Here is a 13574-nt window from a genome sequence, read left to right on the forward strand (position 1 = left end):
TGGAGGCATATCTGATAAAAAAAGGTTAGAGTCCAGCCAAAGAAAGGTAAGTCTTGTAATGGCTGGTGGGCATACACAAATTAACCTATTTTATAAGTACTGTATATTCTATTTGCTGGAATTGCTGTTTTATTTTATATTTGCAATATTTTCATATATTTTGCACCTGAAGCGTGGCTAGGGGTTTGGTTCAGGGGGAGGCAAAACTTTTGAGTGGGTCCCTAACCATGTAACCCTGATTACAACTATGGTGGTGCACTCTAAGGCCGGCGTCACACTCGGCGTAAGACATTATGGAACGTATTATACGTCCGTAATACGCGCGTAATACGCCAAAATGTCTCCGTAATCTCTTTCCGTAGTTCTTGCGTAGCCTAGGTGTGGTCGCGTATTTTGCGCATGTACTGGTCCGTGTGTAATCCGTATGTGATCCGTATTGCGTTTTTGACACGCACCATCACAAAATGGACATTTAACGGTTTTCAGGCCTGCAAATCATTTAAACCATCATTACCAACACTATTTAAGCCCTCGACAACAGGTGTACCCCTCCCATATGCCCTATATGTTCTCTAGCATATTTTGGCTGTGTTACTTTGACCTTACAAACATGTCTGACCATGTGTATTTAAGCACAACTCAGCGGGTGTTGCTTCACTGGGTGTTGTCTCGTCGCTTTGGCCAGCCATATCCGGTCAATGCAGATCCGCGAAGGAGGAGACGAAGATTGTGGGTGCATCCTCTATTGACACAACGCCAGAGTAAAGGACATTTCCAGAGACTCTATTCAGCTTTGAGGGCCCATCCAGACAAATTTTACCTGTATACTCGCATGTCCATCAGGACTTTTGACATGTTGATGGAGATGTTACGTCCTGGCCTCACCTATCAGGACACCTGGATGAGAAAAGCCATCTCTGCTGAGGAGCGTCTGCTCCTAACCTTACGGTATGTATTTTGACCTTTTATATTTTTGTATGTTTGCCAATGTGTTTTGTCCTACTATGTTTCAGTTACTTTACTTAGACATGAAGCCACAAGCACATTTCTAAAAATGTGGGTAATATTAGAGTATAGTAATAATGTGAAATGACCCTTTTTGCTTAGTCAATAATGACTGCGAAAATTAAATAGACACTTGTGTTTCTTCCTGTTTTCATATTCCTCATGTTTTGTTTTTTTTCCTTGTTTTGCAGCTTCCTGTCCACAGGCTTGTCCTATGCGGGTCTACACCTGGAGTTTCTCATTGGGCGTTCTACCATTTCAGTCATTGTTAGGACAACCTGTTCCCAAATATGGCTGAAACTTAACGAAGTTGTGATGCCGGAGCCAAAAATGGAGGATTGGGTCAAAATCGCCACTGGTTTCCAAAATAATTGTGACTTCCCTAACTGCATTGGAGCTGTGGATGGGAAACATATCAGGGTGCGTAAGCCGCCGAACTCTGGTTCCCAATTCTACAATTATAAGCAGTTTTTCTCTGTAGTTCTGTTAGCAGTTGCTGACAGCAACTACAGGTTTATAATTGTAGACATTGGGGCCTATGGCCGAACTGGAGACTCTAGGGTCTTCAATTCGTCCATAATGGGTCGGCGGCTACGTGACAACCAGTTGAACCTCCCACCACCACAACAACTCCCAGGCTCCAATGCGGAAGCAGTGCCTTTTGTTTTGGTTGGAGATGAGGCCTTCCAACTGACGAGGCACGTCATGAGGCCTTACCCCAGGCGCAACCTTGACCACCGGCGGAGGGTGTTTAATTTGAGACTTTCCAGGGCACGGAGACTGGTTGAGTGCGCCTTTGGAATTCTTGTAGCCAAATGGCGGGTTCTTCAGTCTGCAATTCAGCTGAGTGAGGCTTCAATCAATGAAGTGATCAAAGCCTGTGTAATTCTACATAATTTCACCCGAATACATGATTGTTCGTCTACTAATTTGCATAATCACGTCATGAACAATCATAGTAGGCCTACCCCATATGTCCCTCCTCCGCGACGTCCCCTTTCTGGACTAAAAGTTCGTGATGTGTTCACAAATTATTTTGTGAGTCCTCAGGGTGCCACTCCCTGGCAAGACTAGGCAATTTTGCATGTGTAATTTGTTATTTGCTTAAATTTTGGCATTACCAATGTGGAAAATATGTCTGCTGTGTTTAATTTGTTCACATATGGTTATGATCATATCATGTGTGTGTGAGGTAATAAGAATGAACAGAGTGCATACATAGTTTTTTTGGTAGTAACGGCAAATTTACTTTTTAAACTTGTTTTTAGATTTTGTTTTTTTTTTGGCATAACAAATCTTTGGCCAAAGAAAGTGCAACCTTTTTTTTTGGGAACCAAAACACAAAGTAAAATAAAAACATTACAGCTTGCTTTTTAAGCCCAATCCAAACCTAATTTTGGAAAAAAAAAAAAGGTGTACCCAAAATTACAAGTCCTGGTACGTAGGAAGTGGAGAAGTGGATTGGTCTGTGTCAGCATCAGGTGGCCTTTGTAGGCCCAATTGTCCAGCAGCCTGTGCGGATGTTATAGTGGCCTGCGGGAAATTCTGCCTGCTCTGATGCTGGCCACTTTGATGAGTGTGGCCAGGATTTGGGAGATAACCCTGATGTTGCTGCCCATATGTGCGGGAATCATACCCCAACCCAAAATGACCATATTGTCCAAACCCCGGTTGGGACCAGCCTCCAGCACTGGGTCTGGACAAGTGGCCATATTGGGATGGGTGCTGATATCCTGCAATATGGTGCTGAGGTTGCCATTGTTGGTTAGTTGTGGGTTGGGGTGGAGGTGTTGGCTGACGTAGAGGGGGTGCTTCAGATCCTTGTTGCGCATGCAGGCCTTGTAATCTCTGAGGCCGCAGAATATTATCAGGTGACATCTGCCACTGTTCAATCATCTGCATCAGATTGTATGGGTTATTTGGGGGGGTGCATGCGTCAATAAGGATCTGAAAACACCCTCTCAAACGCAGCCTCAACTCCCGCTCTATGGAGCGTAAATACTGGGCAAGGCTCCGTGTGAATCCCTCCTCCCCATCATCCTCTCGAACCCGGGCCAAATAGTTCATGACCCCAGCATCCACATTTCTCCTGCTTTGGCGAAGCTCTCTCCTGCGTCGTGCACGCTGGGGTCTGACTGCAGCCTGTGGGGATTGGTCCAGGGCAACAGTTGGGCTGCTGCTATTCCCAGGGTCATCCTGGCTAGGTGCTGGTGCTGCTGCTGCAGAAGAGAACTGTGGGGCCTCTTGGTTTTCTTCAGCTGCAGCTGGAGCTGGGTGGCCAGATGAGGAAGATGCTGTAGGTCTTGCGCCGGAGGGAGCAGCAGATGGACCAGCCACCTCTTCACCTTCTCCAACTGGGTCAATGACCAGTTCTGAGTCAGACCCTGTCTCCCTGTCAGTGAGGTTAGACTGAGTTCTGCAAAAGATAAATTTGGACAGTTACTATGTTATTTGGAATTATCTCTCAGCATTAAAAAATTAACCCAGTTTGAGATGTTTTTACTTACGGCCTGAGGTCCATGCTGGGGTTGAGAAACGTAAGCCGATCAAAGTAAATGTATTTTTTTTTTTTAGGAGGGGCCCCGGCTCCACTTTTCTCCCGCTGCTGCCTCTCCCTCCTATACTGGTCACGGATACTCCGCCACCTTGTTGTTACATCATCCACTGAAACAACAAAAAATACACACATTGCTTAGACCATTATGCAGAGTGCTCACACAAGGTGTAATGGAGGACACAGATTTACGGGTAGCATAGAAAGAGGCTTTTGTGGCTCACATTAAGCAAGAAATTTAACAAAAAAACACAATTATGAAGCAAGGCCACAAGGACAGAGTCAGCTAACCTCTATCCCAGAAAAACAAATTACTGGAAAACAATGTTAGTAAGGGCACACCTGTTCTAAACCTTCATGAAATCCATTTATCATATCCAGCACCATGTATATACTGCTTGGATTTATATTACTTTCAGGAAGAATTAATAAATTAAGGTTTAGCAATTCAAAGTAGTAAGGGCCTGCTGTTTAGCAAGAACATTACATTGCAAACATGGGTGTACTTACTTATTTGTCGCTGGGCCGCACGTGGCTGCTGGTCATACTGGGGGAAGAGGGAGCCACACACGCTCCTCCATGCAGCTTGTTTTACTGCCCTGTTCGCATAGTTGGGGTCTCTTTGGTCCCAGATTTCTGGTCTCTCCTGTATCAAAATGATCAGCATGTCAACATTAATTATGCTGGCCATGCTCAATCTCTCACTCCGTGGAGGCGTGCAGCAGACTTCCGGGTTCACTGTCTGGCTTTTTCAGCTAATTAGCATGTCTCACCTGCCTGATTGAGGGCTTTAGACAGTTCAGGACATCTGCCAGTGAGTAGCGTATTTCTCGCAAGTCACACGCATGGTCCGTATGCATTCCGTATTATACGCTCTCCCATAGACTTGCATTGGCGTATTTTTTGCGCAATACGCTGACAAACGCAGCATGCTGCGATTTTGTACGGCCGTAGAACGACGTATATTACGGATCCGTAATATACGGCTGATAGGACTAGACCCATTGAGAATCATTGTGCCGTATGTTTTGCGAGTTTTACGGACGTAGATTCTGCGCTCTTACGTCTGTAAAACTCGCATGTGTGACGCCGGCCTAATAGTGGATGTAGCAGAGCTTAAGCAGATTTTTCGCTGTTATTGAAAAAAAAGCTCCATGCAAAGACAAACATGGATATTACTGCCACATGGTGACCGTACAGTGGTAGATACCAGCCCTGCAGAACAAATAACGTTACAGTACAGTTATAGATGGTGACTTACAGCTGACGATCCTTCTGGTGGAGTCATTCACTTTTCCCGTATTTTACATCTGGTCCAGACGAATTCTCCAGCCAGGACTCATCTGCACAGATTACAACAAAGACACATCTGACTTCTCACATTTCAGGCACTGTCTCCATCTATTCCCAATCTCCTCAACCTGCTGATACCCCAATACTGAGCAGCTGCTGCTGCCATATGTGTACCTGTTACTTCACCTACTCTGTGCCCTCTAATTTTCCTCCTACTGAAACCCTATATTTCCATTTCATTGCACTTGTAAAGTATACTGTCAACAAAAGTGCTCTACAAACACTAATGTACCCCCTAAGTGAATTCCTCCACAGTACCCTCTACTCGCACAGTATGATGACCCTACTGTAACCCACCCCACAACTGTCCCGGAAAAGTATGGTGACCCCAACACAGTATGATCCCCCAACTGTTACCCCCCACACAGCCCTCCATGTAGTATAATGGCCCCACACCTCTCAAAACTGTATATAGCCCCCACACAGTATGATGGATCCTGCACAAACTTTCACACTGTATAACAGCTTGCATACAGTTTAAAAGCACCCAAGTAAGCCTCCACATATATTAATATCCCCACATAGTCCTTCATACAGCATAATGCACTTCATAGCCCATACAGTATAATTTATCCCATGTCCCATACAGTATAATGCATCCCCTCATGACCCATACAGTATAATGCATCCCCCATGGTCCATATAGTATAATGCATCCCCCTGGTCCTCATAGCATAATGCATCCCCACATGGTCCATACAGCATAATGCATGCCGCTGGTCCTCACAGCATAATGCATCCCCTCATGGTCAATATAGTATAATACATCCCCCTGGTCCTCACAGCATAATGCATCCCCACATGGTCCATACAGCATAATGCATGCCGCTGGTCCTCACAGTATAATGCATCCCCCAATGGTCCATATAGTATAATACATCCCTCTGGTCCTCACAGCATAATGCATCCACACATGGTCCATACAGTATAATGCATCCCTCCGTCGTCCATACAGTATGATGCATCCCCTCTGCAACCCATACAGCCTAAAACATTCCCCCTGGTCCTCACAGCATAATGCATCCCCACATGATCCATACAGCATAATGCATACCCACATGGTCCATACAGTATAATGCATCTCCCTGGTCATCACAGCATAATGCATCCCCACATGGTCCATACAGTATAATTACATCCCCCCGTGGTCCTCAATACAGTTTTATCACCACATAGTATTCTAAAAAGCAATAAAATACAATACTCACCTCTCCTCCTCATTCCTCCACTGCTATGGTCTCCGCAGCACCAGCTTGTCTTCTGAAGCGTCGCAAATCTCAGCGTACAGGACACAATTTAGTGACGTCATTGCGCTGAGACGTCAGATGCTAAGGAAAGATGATGAGGGAGGAAGCGTCAGCTGATGCTCCCTCCTCCAACATGCTTTCATCTGTATCGGCACTTGGTAGATGCCGATACAGTTGAACTTACTGTGTCAACGCTGGAACCATCCCCCCCACTCTCCCGGCTCACGGGCCCCATAGCGGCCAATCAGATACAGTTAAAAGTAGCGTAGCTACAGGTGGGCACCTTCAGAGCAAGGAGCTTGGAGAGGGCAAAGTCTCTGCCCCCGGTAGCTATGCTACTGCTTGGCACATATAGTCACAGCAGTTTGCACATGTTCACACGTTTCATTCTGTTAGGAGTTGCTGGTCAATTTTTGGTTTCTTTACCTCATAAATATGATGCAAGTCATTAAAAATGTTTTTTGTCCAACTTACGACATAAATCTCTGTCAATTTGCTTGATAAATATACCAGATATTTTTTTTAAATTGAATTTCATATTATTCCTTCAGTTGCAATCAAATAATTTATACTGATGCATTTTTATACCTCACACTGGTAAAACAAAATCAGTTTATGTGCAGTGAGTATCTACTGATCTACTTGACTGTCTGACATATACCAAGGAGAGAAAATCACAGGGGTTGGAGACTGCCAAACTGGCCTGAAGTATTTACAGTCATGGCAGAAAGTGTTGTTACCTTTGAAATTGGTCATAAAATTACTGCAGGTACATATGTTTGGTTATACACATGTTTATATCCTTCATGTGTATTGGAACAACACAAAAAAACAGAGCAAAAAAGCAAATTGGACATAATTTCTCACAAAACCCCCAAAATGGTCTGAACAAAATTGTTGGCACCTTTCCAAAATTGTGGGTAAACAACTTTGTTTCAAGCTTATGATGCTCGTTCAAAGTCATCTATGGCAAGCAACAGATGTGGGCAATATGAAAATCACACCTAAAGCCACATAACAAGGGGAGAAGTTGACAATATAATCAAGAAGTTTACAACCCATAGCACTCACTGTAGCTAATCTCCCTGGACGTGGACAACTGAGAAAAATTGATGAAATGTTGCAATGCAGGATAGTCCAGGTGGCGGATAAGCAGACCAAATCAACTTCCCCCAAAAAAATTCACCCTGTCCTGCAGGCTCAGGGTGCATCAGTGTCAGCGCAAAATATCCATTGACATTTGAATGAAATGAAATGCTGTGACAGGAGGCTCAGGAGGACCCCACCGCTGGCCCAGAGACATGATAAAACTAGACTGAATTTGCCAAAATGTACGTGAGAAAGCCAAAATCCTTTTGGGAAATCATCTTGTTGACAGATGAGACCAAGATAGAGCTTTTGGCAAAGCACATCACTCTACTGTTTGCCAAAAACAGAATGAGGCCTACAAAGAAAAGAACACAGTACCTGCAGTCAAATATGGACAATAACCCCAAACAAACTTTAAGAAGCACCCAAAAATGGATGGAAATAAAGTGCTGGAGAGTTCTGAAGTGGCCAGCAATGAATCTGGATCTAAATCACATTGAACACTTGTGGGTAGATTTAAAAATTGCTGTTCAGAGAAGGCACCCTTCAAATATGAGGGACTTGGAGCAGTTTGCAGAAGAAGAGTAGGCAAAACTGTAAGTTGAAAGAAGCTTGTTGATGGCTACAATTGACTGCAGTTATTTATTCCAAAGGGTGTACAACCAAATATTAAATTGAGGGTGCCAACAATTTGTCCTGCCCTTTTTAGGGGTTTCTGTGCAATTATGTCCAATTTGACTTTTTTCTCTTTTATTTTGTTTTGTTCCAATATGCACAAAGGAAATAAATATGTATGTAGCAAAACATGTAAATGCAATCATTTTCTGAGAAGAAAACTTGATTTTCTAGAACAATTTCAAGGGTGTCAACACTTTAGGCCTTGACTGTATCTATAACGCCATTTCCGATAAAGTTGAGAAGTTGTGTAAAATATAATGAAAATATTAATGCAATGATTTGGTAGTCTCTTATAGCCATGTTTCATTCACAACAAAATATAGGACACGTGTCAGAAGTTGACAGAAATTTTTCCATTTTATTTGAAAAATTTAAGTTATTTAGAAATTCAGGGCAGCTATACATCTCAAAAATATTAGGACAGGGCCATGTCTACTAAACATCTTGGATGTGGTGATAAAAATTGCTGGAGTTTTGGGAAATAAATATTGTCCAATTCTTAGCTGCTGAATAGTCTTGAGTCTTCTTTTCTGGATATTTAGTTTCATAATGACCAAAATATTTTCTATGGGTGAATAGACTGGACTGCAGGTGGCCAGTTAATCAATGCAATTTCCTGCAAAGCCATACTGTTTTGATGGATACAGTATATGGTTTAGCGTTATGATGTTCCAAAAATACCTTGCACTAATAGTGCCTTTCAAAATGTGTAAGCTGCTCATAGCATAGTCACTAATTCAACCCAATACCATCAGAGATGCAGGCTTTTAAAATGTGTGGTGATAACAAGCTGAATGGTCCCTTTCCTCTCAAGTCCTCGGGATGCAGCATTCGTGGTTTCCATAAACAATTTAAAATTTTGATTTATCTGACCACAAAGTAGTTTTCAATCTTTCCTTAGTCCATTGTAAATGAGCTTTGGCCCATAGCGTTAGCCTTTTGCTTAGCATAATAGAGTTTGAATTTGCATTTGTGGATTCCCGAGCAAACTGTGTTGAATCAATGATTTTTGGAGGTTTTTAGTTATTTGCACCACCAAATTATACCTGTTTTTAATGCAGTGCCACCTAAGGGCCCATAGATTATGAGAAATCAATATTGATTCGTCTTTTCACTTGTGCATATGGATTTCTCCTCTGAATCTTTTGGTGATGTTATCTATTTTAAATGGTAGGATGCTCAAAGTCTTTGCAATTTTACGTTGAGAAACATTTTTCTGAAATTGTTCCCAAATTTTTAGAAGCTGATTGGTGAACCTCTGACCATCTTTGTTTTTGAGAGACTCTGCCTCTCTAACATGCTCGTTTTATACAAAATCATGTGACTTAGTTTAAATTTGACCCTCGATCTTTTTTTAATTAGTACTGCTTACTTCTCCAGCCATTTGGTAGCCCTGTACCAATTTTGTTGAGATATGTTGCTGCCGTTCATTTCTAAATGAGTTAATTTTTAAGAATGAAATCTCATTGTGGGGAATATATGTCTCTAGAAACTGACCACAGGACATTGAGATTCCAGAAATAACCCAACAGGCAGGTCTATGCTGTTTTTGTAACTCCTATAGAATCAACTGAATTTAGTCAATTGAAAATAACGTATTCAAACAAAAGTCACAAAAAGTCATATTACTTAATTAAAATATGGATTAACTCCTTTTAAAAAAAATACACACAATGGATGAAATTAGTTTTCTCCAATGGAACAGGACTAATGCCTCAAGTCACCATTAATCTAGATAGACAATGAACAAAGTGGAAGTGCCATTACTGACGGAGCACAAAACATACACAAAGGTGCAGTTCACATGGGAGGTATAACTACTTTGCTTATTGTGGCATAACGTACCACAATACGTGGAGAAGAAAAAATAATTCCTCCTCCAAGATGTGCTGCCCGCACCTGTGCAGTATCAGCTCTCGGTGTCTATAGCTGTGATCCTATAACTGCTACTGCGCAGGCACGGGCAGCCCCATCTTCGATGAGGAATTTTTCTTCTCCAGTAAGATGACGCTGCCGGTGCATGCGCAGTAGCAGCTATGTGATCACAGCTAAACACCGATTGCTGCTACTGCGCAGGCACGGGCCTCGCCATTTTCATTTTTTTTTTCCCCCTAGCTGGATAACATCAAGAAAATGTATAATTGCCACACTAACCATGCGATTATGCTGCAGAGCAAGTGCAACGGCGGAAACCTGCCTGCAGAAGCGTTTTTTGTCTCTTTCTTCAGTATGTTAGGTATTCATTATGCAAACTAGGGGGCAGGTCAGCGAAGGATCAGTGACCTGTCAGCAGGCTGCATTAATAGTTAATCAGAGCACCACATGCAGACCCGCCTTAGGGCACGATCATATCATTAACTACAAACTGAAAATAAAGATTACACAACAACCACAAGACAGATTTCATCAACCAAAGTATAATTTTAATCAGTATAACGGCTCCGACCTGACACGGTCTCCAGGTTACTGTGCACCATCCTGCTGACAGGTTCCCTTTAATCTTTATTTTCAGTTTTGTGTTAATGAGATTCTCATGCCCTAAGGTGGGATTGGTGTATGTGGTGATCTGATTAGCTATTCATATTGCAGACTGCTGACAGGTCACTGATCCCTCACTGACCTGCCCCCCTAGTTTGCCTAATGATTAGCAGCACATACTGAATTAATAAAAAACTCTTCTGCAGACAGGTGCCAGCTATGGCTCCTGAGCTGCAGCATAATCATATGTTTACTGTGCACTTAATCCCTTTTGCACATTTCATTGAGCGAGGAAAAAAAAGTGAATTTGAAAATGGCACTCGACGCGTCTGCGCAGAAGCAGCTATCGGTGTGTATAGATCCGATAACTGCTATTGCGCAGGCGCGGCGGGTGCCATTTTCAAATTGACTTTTTTTTTTTTATGAACATATTATCAGAGCACCACACACACCAAACCCGCCTTAGGACACAAGAATCACAGTAAAACAAAACTGAAAATAAAGATTAAGAAACAATCACAAAATGGATTTAATCAACCACGGTATCATTGTAATCAGTATAAATGCCGACCTGACACTCTGTGTAGGTTACTAAGCACAATCCTGCTCTGGTTCCTTTAAATAATAGAAGTTGCACTTTAGACTTTATTGTGGGGGATGCATTTATAAACTAGAGACTGCAAATGAGTTTTGTACATGGTATATCTACATAATATTAGCATTCTCCTCTTAGTGGGAACTTTTGTCTTCCTTGGCATAAAATATGGCTATAAGAGATTTCCAAATCAATGCATTCTTGTTTTCTTTACATTTTACACAGCATCCCACCTTCTCTTGAAATTGGGATTATAAAAAACAAAGAATAATAAACAGCAATCTAAATGGAAAAAGTGAAGATGCAATGGAAAGAGAAGTATTAGGCCGGCGTCACACTGGCGTATTGCATCTGATGCAAGATCATCGGATGCGATATGCTAATGACACTCGGCTCCTGCTCGCAGCAGAGCAGGAGCCGAGTGTCATGTGTCTGTGCTCCGATTCTCTCGCACAGGGAGGATCGGAGCACAGCTGCGGAGGAGGCGGAGAAATGAATTTCTCCATCTCCTCCATTGCTGGGGTCCGCTTATAACGCACATCACTCGGAAGATATCCGAGTGGTGTGCGCTGTCTCACTCGCACCCATAGGCTTATATGGGTGTGAGTGAGCCGAGAGTTTTCCTCGGTCCGAGACAATCGCAGCAAAACGGCCGACAAAAAGTCGGCTGCTGGGACCTGCCCCGTAGCTTAACATTGGTCCGAGTGCAATGTGATTTTTTATCGCATTGCACTCGGCCGTTTAAAGCGCCAGTGTGACGACGGCCTTAGGTCAGAACGAGCTTGTTGCAGATTTCAGCTTTCAGCAGAATCATTGACCCTCAATCTGGGAGTATGAATTGTTTTATTTGCCACATACAGTAACCATTGTACTCATCATCAGCAACATGGAGGATATAGGAAATTACAGACACAAACAAGACAACTAAAAGGTTATACTGTATAGACTAAACAAACTCTATCAGTTCACACAGCGCCATCTGTTTTCTGCTCCACACAGTCCCTCCAGGATAAATGTGCAGCTGTTGCTATTACTCCAACAGTGCCCACCCGCTCTTAGTTCCTTACTTTAGCACGATAGCTGTCAGATGGATAATTGTTCACCTGTTAGCTATCAACCATGATTTATTCAATAATATGGATTTTTGGCTCTGATTAGCATGCATTTTTATAAAGAAATTTACATGTAAACACAAGAATTTATTTTGCCTCCCAACAAAGGCACCAAAGATGTTTATCTACTTTGCCTAGCCCTCTTCTTGGTCTTACTTGCCATTAAATTACAAACTAGACACATTGTTAATTAAAGCCGTAATGACGCTCTAATGTTATCATTGTTATCAGTTTGTGATTTCTGGTAAATAAAAAGTGATGGAAAAAAAGTGGTAAAATCGTCTACTAAAAGAGTATATTCAAATGCTACAGATTCTGTCTAGATTTTAGGACGAAAAATACATAGTACGGTACAGTACCAGGAAAGTAGATTCGATTTTTATATTGTCATCCGCATACTGCTTTTGTTTACCATGCTGAACAATTGAAAATCAAATCACCAGTATTGCTGTTTTATCAGTCAGTGTAACCGACAGGTAGTGCAAGTGACTTTGGGCACCTAGCCAATCCCTCAAATTAGTGGCACCCTAAGCTATCTCTGTGCCCCAGATTATCACGGATGATGGAGACACCGGAATGTCATACTTTGTTATGCTCTTATCTTAACCCTTATCTGTTCCGTCCCCCACCAAAAGAGGTGTGAGACCGAAGACACAAACCAGACAAAGAGAGGTCAACAGACAAGGATAAAAGAAAACTACAATCATACAAATACACTCACAAAACAACAAAGTGAGAAACTGTGGAGGATTAGGAGGCACAAACCAAATGGGAGAGGATAAGGATAAACAAGCTAACCAACTCCATGCAGCAAACTCATGAAAAACTCTCCAACTGCCTACTCCAAACACTGAACTTCTCCTTCAACTCCAGACCAGGAAGTAGAACAACTCTCACTGGCAGCAAATAAGTGCCAGTGGTGAGCACATATTCCAAAAGGGAGTGGCCAACACAGAACAACTGAGACAATTCAGGATGGAGAGCTCCAGGAGATCAACTGAACTGATTAATCAATGACAGAGTAAGAAAAATCTGCTCTGTTTAATGCAGGATGGTGAAGAAGATCTTATTAGTGCTGGATTTCTTGCAACAAGATGCTGCGATCCTCTGGGCCCTCTTTGTCGTTGGTATGCACATATAGTAACTGTAAATTTCAAAAGTTTTCAAGAAAACGCTATCTTAATGTATTATGCACTCCAAACTAGAACCAATAAAATTACATCTTGACATACATTATAACATACCCTTATATAGATCCATATTTAGTAAAATGTTAACGTTATGGGTCTTAGATAATAGAAACTTCAAATGATTTTTTTCACAAAATTTGGAATTTTTTCTTAAAACTACTATAAAACAAAGAAACAAAAAATCAATATACTGTAAGTTTGGAATAACCCTAATCGTACTGACCTGAAGAATCAGGTTGACACATCATTTTTACAGCACATTGAAATCTATAG

At 42.1% G+C, this 13574-nt stretch overlaps 1 protein-coding gene across 1 annotated transcript; it reads left to right on the plus strand.

The window, feature by feature from the left end:
- The first annotated feature begins 304 nt into the window (after positions 1-304).
- Positions 305-1856, plus strand: LOC138674467 (uncharacterized). The gene is made up of 3 exons (XM_069762307.1): positions 305-948; positions 1197-1729; positions 1837-1856. The coding sequence occupies exons 1-3, from the start codon at positions 557-559 to the stop codon at positions 1854-1856; spliced, it is 945 nt and encodes a 314-aa protein (XP_069618408.1). The 5' UTR covers positions 305-556.
- The last annotated feature ends 11718 nt before the right edge of the window (positions 1857-13574 follow it).

The sequence above is a fragment of the Ranitomeya imitator genome, chromosome 4 (assembly GCF_032444005.1).
Source record: "Ranitomeya imitator isolate aRanImi1 chromosome 4, aRanImi1.pri, whole genome shotgun sequence".
Taxonomy (NCBI): Eukaryota; Metazoa; Chordata; class Amphibia; order Anura; family Dendrobatidae; genus Ranitomeya; species Ranitomeya imitator.